Raw genomic sequence first — 26,920 nt, forward strand, 5'->3', positions numbered from 1 at the left:
CAGTCACACGTCTGGACCCCGAGAGCGTCAAAGCTGTGTTGTGAGGTGAAATTTTAACCCCGCGCTTTCCAATTCACCAAACCATTTTGCCCCTATCTACATAATGGGGAAAAAATGAAAGGAAAAGTGTTGGAGGCAAATTAACAGCTGCCAGATGTGAACAAGGGGGACTTAAAGAATGAGAGCGATGGCGCCAAAGAGTATATACTGTACAGTTGCTAAGGTAGGGCCCCGACATGGGATAATCACCACACCACTACGGGGATATGAACACACACACAAAATCCGCCACACACTACCACGTGCTCGAACACATATACCACCCTCAGCGCACATTTCACCACACATACACCAACCTCGCCACATAAAAGTCGAAACACAAATGTCGCCGCTCAAAACTCGCCACGCGCAAAACTCTCCACATGCAAAACTCGCCACACGTGCAAAACTCACCTCATGGAAAACTCGCCACACGCAAAACTTGCACACGCGGAAAAATTGCCACATGCACAAAAGTTGCAACACATGCAAAAGTTGCCTCACACAAAACTTGCACATACTCAAAAGGCACCACACATAAAACTCGCCACGCGCAAAACTCGCCATGCGCAAGACATGCTGCACAAAACTTGCTACACTAACCTGTCACATGCAACTCGACACAAAAAGTTGCTACACGCATGTCGCCACACAAAACTCATCTCACAAAAGTCGCTACATGCATGTCGCCACACGCAACTCAACACACACAACTTGACACACGAAACTCGCCCTAAAACACACACAAGTCTGGTATTATCCTTCAAAAATAAAAATCTGATTAATAAGCAGACAAACTACAAGAGCAACAAATGTACCATATAGGAATCCGGCAGCTGTCAGTCACATGACCAGTCTATTATGTGTATGTGTGAGCTAATATATACTGCCAGGGGGTGGGCTTACTGTTGGCTGGGGATTTATCAGGCTGCCAATTTAGCTTACAAATACTGAGGTAAAAATACTGACCAAATAACATGTGAACGAGGTCTAATACAGGAGGAGATGACATACAGATATATACTATATACAGGAGGAGATGACACACAGGTATATACTATTTACAGGGGAGATGACACACAGGTATATACTATATACAGGAGGAGATGACACACAGATATATACTATATACAGGAGAGATGACACACAGGTATATACTATATAGAGGAGGAGATGACATACATGTACATACTACATACAGGAGGAGATGACATACAGGTATATACTATATACAGGAGGAGATGACACACAGGTATATACTATATACAGGAGCAGATTACCTACAGGTATATAGTATATACAGGAGGAGATGACATACAGGTATATGCTATGTATAGGAGGAGATGATATACAGGTATATACTATATACAGGAGGAGATGACACACAGATATATACTATATATAGGTGAGATGACACAGGTATATACTATATACAGGAGGAGATTACATACAGGTATATACTATATATAGGAGAAGATGACATACAGGTATATACTATATACAGGGGAGATGACACAGCAGGTATATACTATATACAGGGGAGATGACATACAGGTATATACTATATACAGGAGATGACATACAGGTGTATACTATATATAAGGGAGATGACAAACATGTATATACTGAGGTGAAAATGAGAGGTGTGAGGTGAAAATGAAAAGGTGTGAGTGCAAAATGAGAGGAGTGAGGGAAAATAGTGGAGTGATCGGAAAATGGCAGATGTGAGGTCGAAATGACAAGTGTTAGGGGGGAATGAGAGGAGTGAGGGGGAAAATAAGAGGAGTGAGGGGGAAAATGAGATGTGAGGGGGAAAATGAAAGATGTGATGGGGAAAATGAGAGGCGTGATGGGAAAATAAGAGAAGTGAGGTGCTACAACTAACCACAGATATTTACTATGCCCAGGCAACGCCGGGCTCTTCAGCTAGTGTGTGTATATATATATATATATATATATATATATATATATATGTATATGTATGTTCTCACAAATATTTGAGCCCATGGATCAATTCTATGTCCATTTTGCAAGCCGGCGAGAAAATCTCGCCATATGGATGCCATACGGAGGTTTACATGCGCAAAATACTTCAGCCACACTTTTACCTACGGACGACATATGGATCACTGTTCAGGGAACTTGCTTTTTACAAAAAGAAACAAAAGAGCATGAACCGCACCTCCAAAAATCATATGTTGATCTAAAGCCGCTAGGCAAATATTTGTATAACTGAACATGAGGTTTTCAGTTTAACATTCTGATCAGACTGTATGAAGCCCACTGCCACGTCACGGCAAACGTCGTAGTGGGTCCTACCGCCCTAACGGAGCGGAGCCATGCGGCGACCACCGCCACAGCGGCAATGCACCAGCAGGGCAGACGGCCTGTAGCCCCACAGCACCCATGCTGCGAGACTGAGCCCCCAAGACTCCAGACCGCGCCGCCCCACCAGCACAAAGCCACGGCAACAATGGCCGCCACACAGCACCAGCATCAAAATGAAAGGAGCACTGAAACTCACCTTCGTCCAGCTCTTCAGTGAGAGCCAAAATGGGCTAGACCCCTTACTTTGCAGTCTCCTGCTAATTAAAATCACCTGTGCCAAATGGGAGGAGTGCTGGTCCAAGAAAGAGACTAGAACATTCTTTGCACAAAAAGGAAAAAAAAGAGCATGAACCGCACCTCCAAAAATCATACGTTGATCTAAAGCCGCTAGACAAAAATTTATGTAACTGAACATGAGGTTTTCAGCATATTTCTGCATATTTGGTCTGTAAAAAACAGACAGTATTTGTATACGTTGTGTGTGACTCCAGCCTAAATGTGGGATTAAGTCCAAGCTCTCCATTCACTGATTGTTAATGACATAATATGTTCCTCACATGTTAACGTTTGGGACCACTTTTATCATCAGTGTAACTAAATGTTTTTATTTTTAGAGATATATTAAATTTTTTACGCTGTGGTGAACTACCTCCCCGAAGCCGTGTTAAAATGGTCTACAAAGAGGCTCAGTACTATTCCATTGGGCCACTGCTTGACCTCTTGGACAAGATGCAGCCTCTTACCGGAGAGAAAGTGAGGCAAGCATTCCTGGACTTAATGCCTTATTATAAAGGTAAGGAAATGTTTATGTTCTTACTACTGCGGCGTAGACTGCGACATTTATTGATTATTCTCTTCCCAGTATCATAAATGGACATAAATAGGTACAGTAATAAATCCCTGGGACATATTTCCTAGAATGCTTCCTTATAATAAAAAATTAGTACTTACCATGAAAAATCCCAGGCACATGAGCACCTTATTGCTTGAACTCAGCTTTAATTGTGTACCCACCTGAGTAAATTTTTGTAGACGCCCACCATACCTCATAGCATGCGAGTATGTGTCGGAATAGTGTTTTTTACGGTGTGTTTTTTTGTATGGAATATGTGTAGTATACTACACCATTTTTATGCAAAGATCTACAGTAAAAAAGATATACATTTTGATAATCCTTTTTGTATTATGGCGTCAGAGCCTTCCAGCAGAGGTATATTGTCCCTTCCAGTGGAAGGCAAAAGTACTAACAGAGCCTAACTGTTAGGGCAGAGACAGACTGCCGTATTTCTCCTGCGAGAATCACAGCAAGACTGTGCAAGACTGCGTGATGGATTACTATGCAGCTGTCAAGCTCAGGTCAGGAGAGCCAACAGCCAGTACGAGGTTTACAATGCAATTCTCCCACGAGAAATACGGCAGTCTGTCTCTGCCCTTAGAGTTCTTGCCACCAGGTTAAAAATGGCAATTTTTTTTTCTTTCATCTCATTTTTGTAATTTTTAAAAACCTGCTATACGGTGCCTGATATTTGCTTTTTAATTCAGTAATAAGTTTTATTGCCAAAAGAATCCTGTGATCACCACTATACAAATTTGCACTAAATAAAAAGGTCCATGTTCCTGGAACCTGAAGGCAGATTTAAAATACAAAAAAGGAATACTACAGTGAACAGTGAGAATAAAATAAGAAGTTAAACTGGCCACTTGTGACCTGACAACAGGTCCTCCTTAACATCTTCCCAACATAACGTACTACATCATATGTCAGATTTTTTCATAAAGAGAAAAAAGAGTTCTTTTGGGTATGAGAAGATAAAAGACAAAAGTTTATTGAAAGTTCACATTACATATAAATACCAACAGTATAAATGGAAAAATCCAATAAAGTGACACATGTGCAAAGCAAGATAACAGGGCAGCCAGAAGCCTCCAACCACTTAAGCCCCTTCGTGCCTAGCAGTCTATACAAATATAAAGTGCACATATAGCAGAGTACGGCACAGGCAGGTTGGTATGGCCCAAAATGCAATCGTATATGTACAATTACCCCCGCAGGGAACAGAGTATATAGTAAATGAAGTACTAAAACGATATCATATGGGGCCAGCCAGCACTTACCACGGGCAGAAGTTGGAGGGATTCCGGGGCCGGGTGTAGAGAGAGCCCCCCGACGCGCGTTTCGCGTCCCCAACAGACCGCTTTCTCAAGGGAGGTGAGAGAATCGATGCAAAAGGACCTTTTGAGGTCAAAGGGTTGATAACATGTCTAATCAGGGCCAATCGCGAGTGGTCGGGACCGGCGCATGCGCGCCGCACGCCACAGGTCCTGGAAGTGCTGAGGGAGCGTCATGCATAGCTGCGCACGCGCGGGGAGAGAAAAAAGCCCCAGGCATGCGAGGAACGCATAAAGACACGCCGCTGCACCACAGGGATCCCGGGCAACGGAGCGCATGCGCACAACCACTCAAAGCCGAACACAGGGTATGAGCAGTATAAACGAAGGAATAATAAAAAGGAGAATACAAGATATAAACGCCTGAGAGGTAGCTATAGGCATGCATGCGGAACGATGGGGGTCGACACATCATAATCATCAAGGGTCATAAATCACATAGTCATAAGTTATAGGTCGATCCCACAGAAGTTCTTTCTCCACCAATGTCCGCATACGATTCTCCCAGACACCTTCGGGCCAATTAGGATAATAGCCCAGATGATCTGGATCAGTGTCCCTGTCACTTTATCTATTCAGATGGTAAAAAGAATGGCCCCCGCTGTTTGGTCCTGCTGCAAGGATTATAAATAGACCAGAATTACACAACATATAAAAACACGTAGAAGGTTTAAAACAAAATAAAACAAAACACCCTAAGTGAAAGTCCGTAGGACTGAGACAGGAGCACAAGAGTATATGGACAATCAAGATCCCAGAAAAGAGGAATAGGACAAAGATTCATTCAGACCCTTAGGGGTCAACGTATCCAATAACGTGATCCATTTTGCCTCAACTTGCGCCAACACCTTCTTATAGTCCAACCCTCTGATGCCAAGATGGATTACATCTATCCCCCTCACCTTAAATGAAGATGGCTCGCAGTTATGATACTGCCAAAAATGACGGGGGATGGTTTTGAGGAGGGTAATGTCGGTCGCTGTCTTGGCCGCACAAATGTCCCGCACATGCTCGCGTACTCTGACTCTAAGTTCCCTTGATGTGAGTCCCACATAAATTTTGTGACACCCACATGTAGCATAATATATCACATTTGAACTGCTACAGGAAATCCGATGTCTTATATCAAAGGTTTTTTTACCATCGGACGAGTGGAAGGTGGAGCAGCGCAGGACATTTGAGCAGGCAAGACAGCGACCACATGGTATACATCCTAACGTTGGTCCTTTAGTACAGAATGGATGCTTCATAGTAGGCACATAATGACTGCTAACAAGAAGATCCTTTAAATTTTTGGATCTTCGTGCAGTCATGAGAGGAAAATCACCCAAAAATTCCCCCAGGGAGGGTTCAACGCTCAAGATGGACCAATGTTTAGATAGGATCTGCCGCATGTCCTCCCATTCGTGGTTGAACGTCGATATGAACCGAATCGGTCCATTATCGGTGGTAGACGGTCGAGCTCTGGTACCTCTGAGGAGGTTGCCACGTGGAGTTGCCCGTGCTCTCCGGTATCCTTGCTTGATGCACCGGTTTGAATAACCCCGCGCAGCAAACCTAGATTTAAGATCGGAGGCCTGCATTTCAAATTTTGCGTCTGATGAACAGATCCGCCTCATCCGGAGGAACTGTCCGACCGGGACGGCCCGTATCGTAGATGGAATGTGAGCTGAGGACGCATGAATCAAAGAATTCACAGATGTTGGCTTCCTGTATACATCTGTCTGTATGGACCTATCCGAGTCCACTTCAAAAATAACATCTAAAAAATTGACCCTTTTAAGATCATAACTATAGGTCAAAAAAATATTCAAAGAATTTTGATTCAGCATCCCCATGAATTCCCCCAGCTGCTGCACCGTCCCATCCCACAAGAATAAAACATCGTCTATATATCTATGCCAGCACAGCACATGGGAGGCGGCCCGTGGGCCCTCGTCGCCCAAAATCGATCTCTCCCAGGCACCCAAGAAGAGATTGGCATACGAGGGCGCACAGGCCGCGCCCATGGCTGTGCCGCGCCTCTGTAGATAAAAATGATCTTTGTAGACAAAAAAATTGTGGGTAAGGACGTAGTGCAGCAGCTCTAAAATAAAGTCACATAACGGGCCGTCACGGTCGGAGGCCTCCGGGAAGAGGCGGACCGCATCGATGCCATGTTGATGGTTAATGCAGGTATACAGGCTCTCCACGTTGGCCGTTACCATCAGAGTATTATGATCCACAAAAATGCCGTCGACCCTCGCCAGGGCGTCCGTTGTGTCACGTACATATGACGGTAGTGTTTCAACTAGGGGTTTAAGGTAAAAATCAATAAATTGGCAGATCGGATTGCAGAGACCCCCAATACCAGACACAATGGGACGTCCAGGGGGGTCGAGGGCATTCTTGTGGATCTTAGGAAGCAGGTAAAATGTTGGAATTTTGGGAAATTTGACCGTTAGACCCTCTAATACCTGTTTAGTAATAATGTCTCTATCCAGAGCTCGAACCAGAATACCTTGTAGGTCGAGAGAGAAAGTAGCCAGAGGATTGTAGGATAATCTAGAATATGTATCGGGATTCCTCAGCTGTCTGAGGGCCTCGCGCTCATATTTGTCCTGTGGCCAGATCACAATGTTCCCCCCCTTGTCTGCTGGTTTAAAGACAATATCTGGTAACGATTGTAGTTGAGATAAAGCTAAACGTTCTTTGTGAGTCAAATTATCATGGCGTCTCCTTGTTGAGAGTTTTTTGAAGTCCTCACCAACACATTTGGTGAAGACCTCAATTGCCGGACTCAGAGACAAGGGGGGGAACTTGGTAGATCTGGGCAAGGAAGAGGTGGGGAATCTATTGGTATGTGGACCAACCTGCTCATTAAGAAGGTCCTCCAAGTTCTGGAGAGTCTCTTTCTCGGCCTCACTCATATGTTCACAAAGATTCTTTTTCTGATGCAGTTTTTTCAATAACAATTTTCGGGAGAACAAGTGCAGATCCTTTATCGCTGTAAAATAATGAAATGAATTAGTGGGAGAAAAAGAAAGTCCTTTAGATAAAAGCTGTAACTGAGCATCTGTAAGTTGATAAGAAGATCAATTGACTACCTGAAGCCCCCCCTGGGAGTCGGATGATGCTGCTACATTAGTTTTAGATTTAGCAGTCTGTCTAGTTGTTCGTTTATTATTTACTGTGCTTCCTGAAGCTCCACTCTGTTTGGCATTCTTAGACATCACTTCATCATCTCCAGAAAAGTTAGATCTGGCGGATGTTGATCGTGACCTAGAGTACGTTGCATTTCTAAATCGAGGCCTTGACCGATCATTGCTATTCTGCCATCGGTAAACCCGTGATAGTCTTTTGTCTTCCACATCTCTCTGGAATTTCTTACTTTTAGTGGACTGAATTTCATTCGCCCATTTCTGACAGAGGGAGTCCATTTCCTCATTAAGTTTTTTGAGGGCATCAGACGTCATGTCCCTACGTAAGACAATCTGTAACTCCTCGATCTCACCCTCCAGGGAGGTAAGGGAGTCCTGATTCAGATTTTTTAATAATTCCAGAAAGCCTCTGGAGCATGTGTTGGTCAAAATCTCCCATTTATTTTTAAATACTTTGTCTTCGACAGGGAAAGATGGGAAGACTTGTACTCTTAAACCACGAGGTATCAGATCTTTTTGTATGTATTGCTCTAAGAATGCATGATTCCACCAGATACGCGTCCTTTTCCTGATCAAATCCTTAAATTTGTTAATAGCATCTTGTGTACTCCTGTCAGTTCCTACAGAACACCCCTGTGTATCGTCCTGCACAGTGTCATTAATTAATGCGCGCCACGTTTGGTCACGGGCACGAAAGTCCATATTGACATAGAGGATAACTGTGAAAAACACAGAAAATATTAGTAGCCAGAAAAACCTCTTAAACATACTTGAAATCACCTGATAGGCTACCGTTTAGCCCATACAAGGAAGGGATATACCCACTCAAAGCAACATTTTCATAAAGAGAAAAAAAGAGTTCTTTTGGGTATGAGAAGATAAAAGACAAAAGTTTATTGAAAGTTCACATTACATATAAATACCAACAGTATAAATGGAAAAATCCAATAAAGTGACACATGTGCAAAGCAAGATAACAGGGCAGCCAGAAGCCTCCAACCACTTAAGCCCCTTCGTGCCTAGCAGTCTATACAAATATAAAGTGCACATATAGCAGAGTACGGCACAGGCAGGTTGGTATGGCCCAAAATGCAATCGTATATGTACAATTACCCCCGCAGGGAACAGAGTATATAGTAAATGAAGTACTAAAACGATATCATATGGGGCCAGCCAGCACTTACCACGGGCAGAAGTTGGAGGGATTCCGGGGCCGGGTGTAGAGAGAGCCCCCCGACGCGCGTTTCGCGTCCCCAACATACCACTTTCTCAAGGGAGGTGAGAGAATCGATGCAAAAGGACCTTTTGAGGTCAAAGGGTTGATCACATGTCTAATCAGGGCCAATCGCGCGGTCGGGACCGGCGCATGCGCGCCGCACGCCACAGGTCCTGGAAGTGCTGAGGGAGCGTCATGCATAGCTGCGCACGCAGAGAGACTCTCCAGAACTTGGAGGACCTTCTTAATGAGCAGGTTGGTCCACATACCAATAGATTCCCCACCTCTTCCTTGCCCAGATCTACCAAGTTCCCCCCCTTGTCTCTGAGTCCGGCGATTGAGGTCTTCACCAAATGTGTTGGTGAGGACTTCAAAAAACTCTCAACAAGGAGACGCCATGATAATTTGACTCACAAAGAACGTTTAGCTTTATCTCAACTACAATCGTTACCAGATATTGTCTTTAAACCAGCAGACAAGGGGGAGAACATTGTGATCTGGCCACAGGACAAATATGAGCGCGAGGCCCTCAGACAGCTGAGGAATCCCGATACATATTCTAGATTATCCTACAATCCTCTGGCTACTTTCTCTCTCGACCTACAAGGTATTCTGGTTCGAGCTCTGGATAGAGACATTATTACTAAACAGGTATTAGAGGGTCTAACGGTCAAATTTCCCAAAATTCCAACATTTTACCTGCTTCCTAAGATCCACAAGAATGCCCTCGACCCCCCTGGACGTCCCATTGTGTCTGGTATTGGGGGTCTCTGCAATCCGATCTGCCAATTTATTGATTTTTACCTTAAACCCCTAGTTGAAACACTACCGTCATATGTACGTGACACAACGGACGCCCTGGCGAGGGTCGACGGCATTTTTGTGGATCATAATACTCTGATGGTAACGGCCGACGTGGAGAGCCTGTATACCTGCATTAACCATCAACATGGCATCGATGCGGTCCGCCTCTTCCCGGAGGCCTCCGACCGTGACGGCCCGTTATGTGACTTTATTTTAGAGCTGCTGCACTACGTCCTTACCCACAATTTTTTTGTCTACAAAGATCATTTTTATCTACAGAGGCGCGGCACAGCCATGGGCGCGGCCTGTGCGCCCTCGTATGCCAATCTCTTCTTGGGTGCCTGGGAGAGATCGATTTTGGGCGACGAGGGCCCACGGGCCGCCTCCCATGTGCTGTGCTGGCATAGATATATAGACGATGTTTTTTTCTTGTGGGATGGGACGGTGCAGCAGCTGGGGGAATTCATGGGGATGCTGAATCAAAATTCTTTGAATATTTTTTTGACCTATAGTTATGATCTTAAAAGGGTCAATTTTTTAGATGTTATTTTTGAAGTGGACTCGGATAGGTCCATACAGACAGATGTATACAGGAAGCCAACATCTGTGAATTCTTTGATTCATGTGTCCTCAGCTCACATTCCATCTACGATACGGGCCGTCCCGGTCGGACAGTTCCTCCGGATGAGGCGGATCTGTTCATCAGACGCAAAATTTGAAATGCAGGCCTCCGATCTTAAATCTAGGTTTGCTGCGCGGGGTTATTCAAACCGGTGCATCAAGCAAGGATACCGGAGAGCACGGGCAACTCCACGTGGCAACCTCCTCAGAGGTACCAGAGCTCGACCGTCTACCACCGATAATGGACCGATTCGGTTCATATCGACGTTCAACCACGAATGGGAGGACATGCGGCAGATCCTATCTAAACATTGGTCCATCTTGAGCGTTGAACCCTCCCTGGGGGAATTTTTGGGTGATTTTCCTCTCATGACTGCACGAAGATCCAAAAATTTAAAGGATCTTCTTGTTAGCAGTCATTATGTGCCTACTATGAAGCATCCATTCTGTACTAAAGGACCAACGTTAGGATGTATACCATGTGGTCGCTGTCTTGCCTGCTCAAATGTCCTGCGCTGCTCCACCTTCCACTCGTCCGATGGTAAAAAAACCTTTGATATAAGACATCGGATTTCCTGTAGCAGTTCAAATGTGATATATTATGCTACATGTGGGTGTCACAAAATTTATGTGGGACTCACATCAAGGGAACTTAGAGTCAGAGTACGCGAGCATGTGCGGGACATTTGTGCGGCCAAGACAGCGACCGACATTACCCTCCTCAAAACCATCCCCCGTCATTTTTGGCAGTATCATAACTGCGAGCCATCTTCATTTAAGGTGAGGGGGATAGATGTAATCCATCTTGGCATCAGAGGGTTGGACTATAAGAAGGTGTTGGCGCAAGTTGAGGCAAAATGGATCACGTTATTGGATACGTTGACCCCTAAGGGTCTGAATGAATCTTTGTCCTTTTCCTCTTTTCTGGGATCTTGATTGTCCATATACTCTTGTGCTCCTGTCTCAGTCCTACGGACTTTCGCTTAGGGTGTTTTGTTTTATTTTGTTTTAAACCTTCTACGTGTTTTTATATGTTGTGTAATTCTGGTCTATTTATAATCCTTGCAGCAGGACCAAACAGCGGGGGCCATTCTTTTTACCATCTGAATAGATAAAGTGACAGGGACACTGATCCAGATCATCTGGGCTATTATCCTAATTGGCCCGAAGGTGTCTGGGAGAATCGTATGCGGACATTGGTGGAGAAAGAACTTCTGTGGGATCGACCTATAACTTATGACTATGTGATTTATGACCCTTGATGATTATGATGTGTCGACCCCCATCGTTCCGCATGCATGCCTATAGCTACCTCTCAGGCATTTACATCTTGTATTCTCCTTTTTATTATTCCTTCGTTTATACTGCTCATACCCTGTGTTCGGCTTTGAGTGGTTGTGCGCATGCGCTCCGTTGCCCGGGATCCCTGTGGTGCGGCGGCGTGTCTTTATGCCTTCCTCGCATGCCTGGGGCTTTTTTCTCTCCCCGCGCGTGCGCAGCTATGCATGACGCTCCCTCAGCACTTCCAGGACCTGTGGCGTGCGGCGCGCATGCGCCGGTCCCGACCACTCGCGATTGGCCCTGATTAGACATGTGATCAACCCTTTGACCTCAAAAGGTCCTTTTGCATCGATTCTCTCACCTCCCTTGAGAAAGCGGTCTGTTGGGGACGCGAAACGCGCGTCGGGGGGCTCTCTCTACACCCGGCCCCGGAATCCCTCCAACTTCTGCCCGTGGTAAGTGCTGGCTGGCCCCATATGAAATCGTTTTAGTACTTCATTTACTATATACTCTGTTCCCTGCGGGGGTAATTGTACATATACGATTGCATTTTAGGCCATACCAACCTGCCTGTGCCGTACTCTGCTATATGTGCACTTTATATTTGTATAGACTGCTAGGCACGAAGGGGCTTAAGTGGTTGGAGGCTTCTGGCTGCCCTGTTATCTTGCTTTGCACATGTGTCACTTTATTGGATTTTTCCATTTATACTGTTGGTATTTATATGTAATGTGAACTTTCAATAAACTTTTGTCTTTTATCTTCTCATACCCAAAAGAACTCTTTTTTCTCTTTATGAAAATGTTGCTTTGAGTGGGTATATCCCTTCCTTGTATGGGCTAAACGGTAGCCTATCAGGTGATTGCAAGTATGTTTAAGAGGTTTTTCTGGCTATCATATGTCAGATCCTTGTCTTTGATGCAGGTTCGGTAACTGAGCCCGCATCTTTCCTGCCAGATTGTAGCTGTGTTATTCAGCCATCATCTACCTCCCACAGCCATTTGTGGAGACAAAGGGTAGCCATGACAGCCGGAGATCTGCTGAAGACCCCCATACATGTCATGTGAATGACATTGATTAAAGAACGTAATTTTTGCTTTACACTGCAATATTGCAATTGGATGATCGCAGGTTCAAGCCCACTAAGGGGGCTAAAAATATAAAAGAATATGTTTGAAATCCCTCCTTCATCCTCCGTTAAAAATAAAAAAATAAGAAAAAAATACACAAATATACAGTGGCATATGAAAGTTTGGACACCCCTTGGCAGAATTACTGTTATTGTGAGCAGTTGAGCAAGTTGAAGATGAATTTATCTCTAAAAGGCCTGAAACTAAAGATGACACATTTCCTTTTGTATTTTAGGCTAAAAAATTATATATATTGTCTATTTTTACACCTTAAAAATTTAAAAAAAGAAAATTAAGCCAATGCAAAAGTTTGGGCACTTTTACATGCCACTATATGTGGTATCCTTATGTCCAGAAAAGTTTCAATCTATCAAAATATAATGTAATATTAATCAACCCGATTGGTAAACACTGTAAAACAGAGAAAATGAATTGCTGCATCACTGCAAAAAATGCAGAAAGAAGCAACCAAAATGTTGTGTCTACCTCCGAATGGTACCAATAAAAACAGCAGCTCGCCACGCAAAAAAACAAGCCATTGACCAAAAAATATATACCGTATATACTCGAGTATAAGCCGACCCGAGTATAAGCCGACCCCCCTAATTTTGCCACAAAAAACTGGGAAAACTTATTGACTCGAGTATAAGCCTAGGGTGGAAAATGCAGCAGCTACCGGTGAATTTCAAAAATAAAAATAGATGCTCCATACCGTTCATTATGGCCCCATAGCTGTGCCATATAGTGCTCTGCACCATTCATTATTGCCCCATAGCTGTACCATAGAAAGCTGTGCCATATAGTGCTCTGCACCGTTCATTATTGCCCCATAGCTGTGCCATATAGTGCTCTGCACCGTTCAGAATTGCCCCATAGCTGTGCCATAGAAAGCTGTGCCATATAGTGCTCTGCACCGTTCATTATTGCCCCATAGCTGTGCCATATAGTGCTCTGCACCGTTCAGAATTGCCCCATAGCTGTGCCATATAGTGCTCTGCACCGTTCCTTACTGCCCCATAGCTGTGCCATATAGTGCTCTGCACCATTCCTTACTGCCCCATAGCTGTGCCATATAGTGCTCTGCACCGTTCATTATTGCCCCATAGCTGTGCCATATAGTGCTCTGCACCGTTCCTTACTGCCCCATAGCCGTGCCATATAGTGCTCTGCACCGTTCATTATTGCCCCACAGCTGTGCCATATAGTGCTCTGCACCGCTCCTTATTGCCCCACAGCTGTGCCATATAGTGCTCTGCACCGTTCATTATTGCCCCATAGCTGTGCCATATAGTGCTCTGCACCGTTGCCCCATAGCTGTACCATAGAAAGCTGTGCTGCTGCAATAAAAATAATAAAACACATACTCACCTCTCTTGCTTGCAGCTCCTCAGCGTCCCGTCCCGGCGTCTCTCTGCACTGACTGATCAGGCAGAGGGCGGCGCGCACACTATATGCGTCATCGCGCCCTCTGACCTGAACAGTCAGAACAAGAGGACGCGAAGACTGAGCGGCGCCCGGCGTGTGGAACGAGGGAAGGTAAATATGTAATACTCGCCTGCTCCCGGCGTCCCGCTCCTTCCCCCGGACAGCTGGTCTTCGGTGCCGCAGCCTCCTCCTCTGTCAGCGGTCACCGGCACCGCTCATTAGAGAAATGAATTATGCGGCTCCGCCCCTATGGGAGTGGAGTCCATATTAATTTCTCTAATGAGCGGTCCCACGTGACCGCTGAACAGGGGAAGAGCTGCGGCACCCGGAGACCGTGGGACGGGCAGGGGGAGCGCCAGGAGCCCCGGAAGCAGGTAAGTATGCCTCAGCGCCCTCTCCCCCTCACCCGCCGACCGTGACTCGAGTATAAGCCGAGAGGGGCACTTTCAGCCCAAAAATTTGGGCTGAAAATCTCGGCTTATACTCGAGTATATACGGTAATGGGTCTTTAAAAATAATAATTCGCTTGTTTCATCATTTTCCTTTACAAGTTTACACTTTTTTTTCACCACTTAAATAAAAAAAACATATTTGCAATCTGCGTATTTATACAGACAGAGATAATCCGATGTCCATGTAATTTTTACCGCTTATTGAATGCCGTAAATACAGAAACCAAAAACTGTTGTGGAATTTCACTTTTTTCACAATTTTGCCGCAATTGTAATTTTACCTGTTTTCCACTACATCACATGGTAAAATGAATATTTTCATTCAAAAATACAGCTTATTCATCAAAAAAAAAATCCCTCCTACGGCTATATTGATGGAGGAAGAATAAAAAATATCGGGAAGGGGTTTCTACAGCTATATTGACGGAAGAATAAAAAATATCGGCAAGGGGTTTCTACGGCTATATTGATGGAAGAATAAAAAATATCGGGAAGGGGTTTCTACCGCTATATTGACGGAAGAATAAAAAATATCGTGAAGGGGTTTCTACGGCTATATTGACGGAAGAATAACAAATATTGGGAAGGGGTTTCTACGGCTATATTGACGGAAGAATACAAATTATCGGGAAGGGGTTACTACGGCTATATTGATGGAAGAATAAAAAATATCGGGAAGGGGTTTCTACGGCTATATTGACGGAAGAATAAAAAATATTGGGAAGGGGTTTCTACGGCTATATTGACGGAAGAATACAAATTATCGGGAAGGGGTTACTACGGCTATATTGATGGAAGAATAAAAAATATCGGGAAGAGGTTTCTACGGCTATATTGACGGAAGAATGAATAGTATCGGGAAGGGGTTTTAAAGTGGTTTTTCAGTCTTGTTACCGTAGCCCAACTGTGTGCCGTATGTGATGGTCTACAGCAGCCACCACTGGCCCTGCAGTGACCACAAGAAGTGGTGGCGCCAGTACCTGGCAGCATGGGAAGAGCTTTGTGGCACATGCATGTATAGAATATAGAGGTGGAGGAAGAACGTGGAGGAAGAAATCCACATGTATTATATTTTATTCTGACCTGATATGAGCAGTGTTTCACAATTCTTGATTTTTAATGTTCCCAGTAATAGAGCACATAATGAAATATATAGGGAACGCTATGATGTGTATGTCCATAGTTGCCTATTTATAGAATGTTTCTTTTAAAGATCACTTGGAACGGATCATTGAGATCGGGAAACTTCGCGCTATGCAGAGGAAGGCCAGGTTTGCCAAGCTGAAGGTCTGCGTCTTCAAGGAAGAGATGCCCATTACTCCTTATGAATGCCCACAGTTCAACGTGTTACGTTTTGAGAGGAGTGAGAGCGAATCCAAGCACTTTGAGCATCAATGCGACGTGGATGTGTCTTTTGGGCCCTGGGAAGCAGTGGCTGATGTGTATGACCTCCTCCATTGTATAGTCAGTGATCTCAGCAAGCGAGGCATCACTGTGGAGCACCAGTGCATTGGAGTGTGCGATAAGCACCTAGTTAACCACTATTATTGCAAACGTCCCATCTATGAATTCAAAATTACTTGGTGGTGAGAGGTTCACACTATCGGCCAAGGCGCAGGACCAAATGTTATTAAACTGGTTGCACGACCAATTAGCTAGCAAGTAGCACTGCAGATATGGCGCAGACTGTTACCGCCATCTATGGCAAGAGAACAAGGTATAATATACATTTCTGTTGCTGCGTTATACCAAAAGGAGCAGACAATAAGCTAATTGCTAATTGCACTTATAGCCCACAATTTGGGACATGACTTTGAAAGAACGCTGACTGAGCCACCCTTTGTATGGGGTAAAAGAGTGCTTGAGTGGTCGTCCCATAGAGAAAGCGGTCTCGCTCCACCGCAGCACAGCATAGCTCAGTGCATAGTGATGTAGAGTAATACAGGGAAATATTAGCGTTACAAAGCATACAATGTAGGAAATCAAAATACCCCGAATATATGCTTTTCTCCCAATTTCTAACTGTATTTCTAGTTGTTTTTTTGAGACCCTCCTTCCCATTAATAACTATATTTATAATTGTTTTAAATAATGAAATTACATTTAATAGTGTTTAATTTATTTCTTGCATTATATTAATGTCATGACTAATTTTGTCTGCAGTAATTGATGACTTATGTGACCATATAAATATACTGTAATTTGGTACATGTCTTATTTTTTTTTTGTCCGATTACACTATATTACTTACTAGGAAGAATTTCATGAAAGGTGAGGCCGATTCCCTACATAGTAAGGCTTCATTCAGATTAGAACAGGTACCCATTACGGTCTATGAGGTTTATATATCATTGTTTTTGTGGACCGGGTGTCAGGATAAAAAATGGAAGTGGAATATGTCTGGGTTTTTTTTGGGTCACGGATCATACTCTGACATTGACAACAATGGGTGCATGGAAAAAATGGACAGCGCACAGTTTAATATAAATGTGTTTCCAAGTGATTTCTATATTTTACTGTTTGATGGGGACGAAAAGGTTTTAATTTTATTTTGCATGCAAGAAAAACAGAGGCCACACTGGTAGTAAAAATGGACACACAGACCAAAAATGGATGAAAGTTCGATCTAGCACACTGATGAAAAATGGTCTGCTTTTCGTCACATAAAAAGCAAAACAAAAACACAAACTTCTAAAAGTGGCTTTTGGCTCATATATGAAATTCCAAAACCAGTGCAAGGCTGCTTCTCCATCTACACTCCGTTTTCGAAAATGAATTTTACAGCCAAGATTCCCAGAACTGGCAGCTTCTGCCATCTAGTGGCTGAATGACATAGGAAGGAACAGATTGTTTTTTTGTTTTTTTTGTTTTTGTTTTTAAACTAGATTGTCTTAAAAAATAAAATAATAAAAAAAAAAAACCACTGCAGGTACATTAATTGGAATGTTTGTTCAGGGTTATATGATATTAACCGTATGTAAGTAATTATAAATGGGTTGGCTGGAGTCGAAACATAGGGGTCAATATGCTTAGATTTCAGAATGTAAAAAATAAAATTTTATTAATTCACTTGTACTCAGAAACCAATTTGCTGTAGAAAAATTGAGAGGTCTGTAATTTTTATCGTAAGTACACTTCATCTGTGAGAGACAGAATCTAAAAATAAAAACCAGAAACTCCCATTGAATGATTTTTAAATAATTAAATAGCATTTTATTGCATGAAATAAGTATTTGATCACCTACCAACCAGCAAGAATTCTGGCTCTAACAGACCAGTTAGTATTTCTTTAGCTGCCCTCCTACTCTACACTCATTACCTGTATTAATTGCACCTGTTTGAACTTGTTACATGTATAAAAGACACCTGTCCACACACTCAATCAATCAATCACACTTCAACCTCTCCACCATTGTCAAGACCAAAGAGCTGTTTTAGGACACCAGAGACAAAATTGTAGTCCTGCACAAGGTGCTGAGATTGGCTACAGGACAATAGGCAAGCAGCTTGGTGAGAAGGCAACAATTGTTGGCACAATTATTAGAAAATGGAAGAAACAAAAGATAACTATCAATCTTCCTCATTCTGGGTCTCCATGCAAGATCTCGCCTCGTGGGGCAAGGACAATTCTGAGAAAGGTCAGGAATCAACACAGAACTACATCGGAGGACCTGGTCAATGACCTGAAGAGAGCTGGGACCACAGTCTCAAACATTACCATTAGTAACACACTACGCCGTCATGGATGAAAATCCTGCGTGGCACACAAGGTTCCCCTGCTCACGCCATCACATGTCCAGGCTCGTTTGAAGTTTGCCAGTGACCATCTGGATAATCCAGAGAAGGCATGGGAGAAGGTCATATGGTCAGATGAGACCAAAATAGAACTTTTTGGAATCAAATCCACTCAACGTGTTTGGAGGAAGAAGGAGGAGTACAACCCCAAAAACACCGTCTCAACTGTGAAGCATGGTGAGGGAAACATCATACTTTGGAAGTACTTTTCTACAAAGGGGACCGGACAACTGAACCATATTGAAGGGAGGATAGATGGGGTCCTGTATCACAAGATTTTGGCTAACAACCTCCTTCCCTCAGTAAGAGCATTGAATATGGGTCGTGGCTGGGTCTTCCAGCTTGACAAGGACCCGAAACACACAGCCAGGGCATCTAAGGAGTGGCTTCATAAGAAGGTCCTGTAGTGGCCTAGCCAGTCTCCAGACCTGAACCCAACAGAAAATCTTTTGAGGGTGCTGAAACTCAATGTTGCCCAGTGATAGCTCGGAACCTGAAAGATCTGGAGACGTTCTGTTTGGAGGAGTGGGATAAAATCCCTGTTGCAGTGTGTGCAAACTTGATCAAGAGCTACAGGAAACACCTGACCTCGGTAATTGCAAACAAAGGATTCAGTACCAAATATTAGGTTCTGATTTTCTATAGTATCAAATACTTATTTCATGCAACAAAATGTCTCACAGTTGAAGTGTACCTACAATAAAATTTACAGACCTCTCCATTTGTAGATTTGAAAACCTGCAAATTCGGTAGTGTATCAAATAATTATTGTCCCTACTGTACATGCTGCTCACATAAGCTACTAAAGTGTTCTCATTCACATACTTCAGTATTATGATTCATACATAGACACTTAGAAATATAATGTGCCTAGGGTGGTATATTGATCCAGTGGTTCTCAACCTGCGGTACGCCATAGTGTACATGTCACAGGCTGAGAGATACACTCAGATGCAAAGAAAAAAATAAGTGTGTCAAGCCTGATTAGCTGTCTGTAGCAAAAAACAGCTTAGCACAGATCTTAAAGTGTGCAGTGTGTTCAGTGCTAAGACCTAAATGCAATGGAAGAGTGCGTCTTGTATTTAGCCCATTGCTATCAGCAGTCTGATGGGGAAGAAGAGTATGTTGGGAGGAGATGTTCGGTGTCCTCTATTCAATAAGGCCGGGTTCATATTAGCGTTTGAGTCCGCAGCGTGGTGGTGCTGTGGACTTCTGTCCTTAAGCTCCGCCTACTTCCGCATGCGTCCTGCGTACCTATCTTTAACATTGGGTACTCAGGGACATGCGTTGTATGCGGATGCGTCTGCATGCGTCGTTTTGCCTTGCACGCCGAATACAACATGTTGCATTTTCTTGCGTTCGGCGGGCATGTCAAAAGACGCATGCGGACACATCCGCATACAATGCATGTCCCTGCGTACCCTATGTTAAAGATAGGTATGCAGGACGCATGCGGAAGTAGGCAGAGCTTAGGGAAAGAAGTCCGCGGCACCACCCTGTGGACTCAAACGCTAATGTGAATTTAGCCTAAGCAAATCTCTGTGAGTAGTTGGCTGGTAATGCCTGGAAGACATTAAGTCACTATGTTCTTTCTCGGCACACGAAAGAATTCTGGAATTACACAAAAGATCTCCGCTTCCTCCAGACACAAAATAAAAAGTAAAATAAGGTGTATATATAACAAAACAACAGTGGCATCCTATTACAGTATATATATATATATATATATATATATATATATATATATATATACAGTTAGGTCCATATATATTTGGACAGAGACAACCTTTTTCTAATTTTGGTTATAGACATTACCACAATGAATTTTAAACAAAACAATTCAGATGCAGTTGAAGTTCAGACTTTCAGCTTTCATTTGAGGGTATCCACATTAAAATTGGATGAAGGGTTTAGGAGTTTCAGCTCCTTAACATATGCCACCCTGTTTTTAAAGGGACCAAAAGTAATTGGACAATTGACTCCAAGGCTATTTCATGGACAGGTGTGGGCAATCCCTTCATTATGTCATTCTGAATTAAGCAGATAAAAGGCCTGGAGTTGATTTGAGGTGTGGTGCTTGCATTTGGAAGGTTTTGCTGTGAAGTAAACATGCGGTCAAAGGAGCTCTCCATGCAGGTGAAACAAGCCATCCTTAACCTGCGAAAACAGAAAAAACCCATCTGAAAAATTGCTACAATATTAGGAATGGCAAAATCTACAGTTTGGTACAACCTGAGAAAGAAAGAAAGCACTGGTGAACTCATCAATGCAAAAAGACCTGGGCGCCCACGGAAGACAACAGCGGTGGATGATCGCAGAATAATCTCCATGGTGAAGAGAAACCCCTTCACAACAGCCAACCAAGTGACCAACACTCTCCAGGAGGTCGGCGTATCAATATCCAAATCTACCATAAAGAGAAGACTGCATGAAAGTAAATACAGAGGGTTCACTGCACGGTGCAAGCCACTCATAAGCATCAAGAATAAAAAGGCTAGACTGGACTTTGCTAAAAAACATCTAAAAAAGCCAGCACAGTTCTGGAAGAACATTCTTTGGACAGATGAAACCAAGATCAACCTCTACCAGAATGATGGAAAGAGAAAAGTATGGCGAAGGCGTGGTACAGCTCATGATCCAAAGCATATCACATCATCTGTAAAACACGGCGGAGGCAGTGTGATGGCTTGGGCATGCATGGCTGCCAGTGGCACTGGGTCACTAGTGTTTATTGATGATATGACACAGGACAGAAGCAGCCGAATGAATTCTGAGGTATTCAGAGACATCCTGTGTGCTCAGATCCAGCCAAATGCAGCAAAACTGATTGGTCGTCGTTTCATACTACAGATGGACAATGACCCAAAACATAAAGCCAAAGCAACTCAGGAGATTATTAAAGCAAAGAAGTGGAATATTCTTGAATGGCCAAGTCAGTCACCTGATCTGAACCCAATTGAGCATGCATTTCACTTGTTATAGACTAAACTTCAGACAGAAAGGCCCACAAACAAACAGCAACTGAAAACCACTGCAGTGAAGGCCTGGCAGAGCATCAAAAAGGAGGAAACACAGCGTCTGGTGATGTCCATGAGTTCAAGACTTCAGGCAGTCATTGCCAACAAAGGATTTTCAACCAAGTACTAGAAATGAACATTTTATTTACAATTATTTAATCTGTCCAATTACTTTTGGTCTCTTTAAAAACAGGGTGGCACATATTAAGGAGCTGAAACTCCTAAACCCTTCATCCAATTTTAATGTGGATACCCTCAAATGAAAGCTGAAAGTCTGAACTTCAACTGCATCTGAATTGTTTTGTTTAAAATTTATTGTGGTAATGTCTAGAACCAAAATTAGAATAATGTTGTCTCTGTCCAAATATATATGGACCTAACTGTATATATATATATATATATATATATATATATATATATATATATATATATATATATATATATATATATACAGTACAGACCAAGAGTTTGGACACACCTTCTCATTTAAAGATTTTTCTGTATTTTCATGCCTATGAAAATTGTACATTCACACTGAAGGCATCAAAACTATGAATTAACACATGTGGAATTATATACTTAACAAAAAAGTGTGAAACAGCTGAAAATATGTCTTATATTCGAGGTTCTTCAAAGTAGCCACCTTTTGCTTTGATGACTGCTTTGCACACTCTTGGCATTCTCTTGATGAGCTTCAAGAGGTAGTCACCAGGAATGGTCTTCCAACAATCTTGAAGGAGTTCCCAGAGATGCTTAGCACTTGTTAGCCCTTTTGCCTTCACTCTGCGGTCCAGCTCACCCCAAACCATCTCAATTGGGTTCAGGTCTGGTGACTGTGGAGGCCAGGTCATCTGGCAAAGCACCCCATCACTCTCCTTCTTGGTCAAATAGCCCTTACACAGCCTGGAGGTGTGTTTTGGGCCATTGCCCTGTTGAAAAATAAATGATGGCCCAACTAAACACAAACCGGATGGAATAGCATGCCGCTGCAAGATGCTTTGGTAGCCATGCTGGTTCAGTATGCCTTCAATTTTGAATAAATCCCCAAAAGTGTCACCAGCAAAGCACCATCACACCTCCTCCTCCATGCTTCACGGTGGGAACTTGGCATGTAGAGTCCATCCGTTCACCTTTTCTGCATCGCACAAAGACACGGTGGTTGAAACCAAAGATCTCAAATTTGGACTTATCAGACCAAAGCACAGATTTCCACTAGTCTAATGTCCATTCCTTGTGTTCTTTAGCCCAAACAAGTCTCTTCTGCTTGTTGCCTGTCCTTAGCAGTGGTTTCTTAGCAACTATTTTACCATGAAGGCCTGCTGCACAAAGTCTCCTCTTAACAGTTGTTGTAGAGATGTGTTTGCTGCTAGAACTCTGTGTGGCATTGACCTGGTCCCTAATCTTAACTGCTGTTACCCTGCGATTTCTGACGCTGGTGACTCGGATAAACTTATCCTCAGAAGCAGAGGTGACTAGTGTTGAGCATTCCGATACTGCAAATATCGGGTATCGGCCGATATTTGCTGTATCGGAATTTCGATACCGAGTTCCGATATTTTTGCGATATCGGAAATCGGAAGTTCCTATAGTGCAATTATGCACTATAATGGAGTGTGGGCGGTGCGTGGGCGGAGACTGCGTGTCTGTGCGTGATCGTGGGGCTCTGTGCTTGTGTGCCAGGGCTCTGTGCTTGTGTGCCGGGGCTCTGTGCATGTGTGTCGGGGCTCTGTGCGGGCTGCGGGGCTCTGCGGGCTGCTGTGGCTCTGCGGGGCTCTGTGCGGGCTGCTGTGGCTCTGTGCGGGCTGCCGTGGCTCTGCAGGCTGCCGTGCCTCTGTGCGGGCTGCCGTGCCTCTGTGCGGGCTGCCGTGCCTCTGTGCGTGTGTGCTGGGGCTCTCTGCGTGTGTGCAGGCATCGTCCGATGGGACTACAAGTCCCATCGGGCTATGCCTGCTACACTGACAGTGATTGACACATTAGCCAATAATGGGACAGTAGTAGTCCCATCATCCGGCTAATGTGTTGAATGAAAAAAAAAAAAAAACTCCATAAATACTACATACATACATACATACATACATACATACATACATACATACATACATACATACATACATACATACATACTCCATACATACATACTACATACATACATACTACATACAACATACTACATACATACACACTACATACATACTACATACATGCATTCATACGTACTACATACTACATACATACATACATACTGCATACATACATACTACATACATGCATACATACTACATACATACTGCATACATACATACTACATACTGTATATTCATACATTACATACATGACATACATATAGACATACAGTTCATTAAACCTAGATTACATACTCACCATTACTTGTCATTTTGATCCCCGAAGCCAGTGTCAACCTGTAAAATATATGAAAAAAACAAACAACCAATATACTCCCTGTCCGCAGAAATCCACGAGTGTCCCACGACGATCTCCCGTGGAGAGCAGCAGCATCAGATAATGCGACCGCTCTCTAGGGGCACCAGAAACACAATGACGGGAGGAAGGTATTCCTCAGCCGCTGTAAAAAAAAGTCCCTAGTCTGACATATGGCATTGCTGGGTGAGATATTTTTCCAGGCAGCAATTGCCATAAAGTAAGACTTTGAACTTTAGTAACCTCAGTGATGCACTGCAGGAGCCATTGTCTCCTGTCAGTGTGTCACTGAGGGTCCTATAGAGCAGTGACATCACCCGATGTCACTGTTCTATAGGGGAGATCGTCGTGGGACACTCGTTATTAATTGGACTACGGCGGACAGGTAGTATACGGTATATTATTTTACGTTTTTTGCAGGCGCTGAAGTATGGTAAGTATGGTTAAATGAAGAATATTAAAATACTTTTTCCTAATGTGTGCGTGTTTTATTAACCCTTTCTTACTATTGGATTAATAATGGATAGGCGTCTTATTGACGCCTCTCCGTTATTAACCCGGCTTAATGTCACCTTACAATAGCAAGGTGACATTAACCCCTTATTACCCCATATCCCACCGCTACACGGGAGTGGGAAGAGAGGGGCTAAGTGCTGGAATTGGCGCATCTTACAGATGCGCCATTTCTGGGGCGGCTGCGGACTGGTATTTGTAGCCGGGGGGGCAATATCCATGGCCCCTCTCTAGGCTATGAATATCAGCCCGCAGCTGTCTGCGTAGCCTTTCTGGCTATAAAATATAGGGGGACCCCACGTCATTTTTTTTTTGGGTCCCCCTATTTTAATAGCCAGTAAAGGCTACGCAGACAGCTGCAGGCTGATATTCATAGCAGGCTACAAATATTGGCCCCGGGCCGTCGGCTTTCCCCCTCTGGCGCAGAACATTGCGCGGGAGCCCACTCCGTTTTCCGTTTTTGTTTTTTTTTTTTTTTTTTTTTAAATTCAACACTCATAAAGGCCTCTTTCACACTTGCATCGGTACGGGTCCGTCGCTATACGTCGGGCCGACGTACGGACGCACGTTGTGAAATTTGTGCATGACGTAGGCAGCGGATGCAGTTTTTCAACGCATCCGCTACCCATTCTGAAGTTCGGGGAGGAGGGGGCGGAGTTTCTGCCGCGCATGCGCGGTAGAAAATGGCAGACGCGACGGACAAAAAACGTTCACTTGAACGTTTTTTTCGTGACGCCGGTCCGCCAAAACACGACATGTAGTTTTTGGTGCAGGTTTTGATGCTGGTTTTTGGTGCGGTTTTTGATGCAGTTTTGGTGCAGTTTTTGGTGCAGTTTTTGATGCTGTTTTTGATGCAGTTTTCGTTCCGTTTTTTGCATGGTTTTCATGCAGTTTTTGGAAATAAATAAACGGAAAATGTGCATGATTTGAATGGAAACATGCATGAAAAAATGGATTCGGAGGCCGGATTCATCATTTCACATCTCAGTTTCATCCGTTTTTTGCTGGATCCGTCGCTGTGCGTTTTTTCGCAGGACAGAAAAACCCTTCCTCTGTATGCGTTTTCCGTCCGGCGGAAACAGCTTTTTTGACGGATCCTGCAAAAAATGGATGAAATGTGTGGCCATCAGGCGCAATCCGGCACTAATACAACTCTATGAGAAAAAAACGAATCTGGCGGAAAAAAACGGATCCGGTGGAAAAAAAATGGATCCGGTGTAAAAAAACCGGATCTGGCGGAAAAAAAACTGATCCGGTGGAAAAAAATGGATCCGGTGGAAAAAAATGGATCCGGTGGGAAAAAAACGGATCCGGCGGAAAAAACGCATCTGGCGGAAAAAAACAGATCCGGCGGAAAAAACGGATTCGGCGGAAAAAAACGGATCCGGCAGGAAAAAAGGGATCTGGTGGAAAAAAACGGATCTGGTGGAAAAAACAGATCTGGCGGAAAAAAACGGATCTGGTGGAAAAAAGATCTGGTGGAAAAAACGGATCCGGTGGAAAAAAAGGATCCATTTTTTCCAAAACTGGCCGGATTGTGCCTGATGGCAAAAACCTGATGTGTGAAAGTAGCCAGATATATGGATAGATACATCTATGTATCTCTAGATATATTTTTTTCTATAAATATATCTATAGATAGATATATCCATAGATATATAATAGAAAGGCCGATGTTTCTAAGGCTATTTTCACACTTGCGTTTTTAGCAATCCGTCGCAATCCGTCGTTTTGGGAAAAAACGGATCCTGCAAATGTGCTTGCAGAAAGCGTTTTTTACCCATAAACTTGTATTAGCGACGGATGGCCACACGTCGCGTCCATCGTGCAATGGATCTGTCGTGTTTTGGCGGACCGTAGGCGCGAAAAAACATTCAAGTGAATCCTCTTCCCAGGATTCTCTGACCAACCCAAGGGGTCCCCGGAGTCGCCTGCCGTACAGGAGCTTTAAGGGGGAGAACCCCGTCGAGGCCTGCGGCACCTCTCGGTAAGCGAACAGCAGGTGTGGCAGGTACCGCTCCCAGTCGCGCCTTTGTGTCTCAACCAGCATGCGTAGCATCTGTTTGAGGGTACAATTGAAGTGTTCACACAAGCCATTGGTCTGTGGGTGATATGCACTCGATACCAGGTGCTTCACCTGCATTCTCTTACAGAGAGCCTCCATTAGGCGAGACATGAATTGGGTCCCTTGATCAGTAAGCATCTCCCTGGGAAATCCTACACGTGAAAAGATAGTCAACAGGGCATCCGCCACCTTATCTGCCCTAGTTGACGACAGAGCTACTGCCTCTGGGTACCGGGTAGCGTAGTCTACCACAGTAAGAATATATCGCTTTCCAGAGCTGCTGGGGACAGCCAGCGGGCCCACAATGTACACCGCGATCCTCTGGAAAGGCTCCTCTATCACTGGCAAAGGGATCAGGGGAGCCTTAAGAGCAGGCCCCGCCTTCCCCACTCTTTGACAGGTGATACAGGAGCGGCAGTAGTTTGACACATCTGTCCCCATCTTAGGCCAATAGAAGTGTTGAGGCAGCCGGGCCTTTGTTTTGCT

At 43.9% G+C, this 26,920-nt stretch overlaps 1 protein-coding gene across 1 annotated transcript in view; it reads left to right on the forward strand.

The window, feature by feature from the left end:
- KCTD7 (potassium channel tetramerization domain containing 7) overlaps positions 1–16,811 on the forward strand; it is a 29,222-nt gene extending 12,411 nt beyond the window's left edge. Inside the window, exons 3-4 of the mRNA XM_077296386.1 lie at positions 2,982–3,160; positions 15,819–16,811. Of these exons, the coding sequence (XP_077152501.1) occupies positions 2,982–3,160; positions 15,819–16,195 (556 nt within the window). The 3' untranslated portion in view covers positions 16,196–16,811. The remainder of the gene's footprint in view (positions 1–2,981; positions 3,161–15,818) is intronic.
- The last annotated feature ends 10,109 nt before the right edge of the window (positions 16,812–26,920 follow it).

Source organism: Ranitomeya variabilis, chromosome 3 (genome assembly GCF_051348905.1).
Source record: "Ranitomeya variabilis isolate aRanVar5 chromosome 3, aRanVar5.hap1, whole genome shotgun sequence".
Lineage (NCBI taxonomy): Eukaryota > Metazoa > Chordata > Amphibia > Anura > Dendrobatidae > Ranitomeya > Ranitomeya variabilis.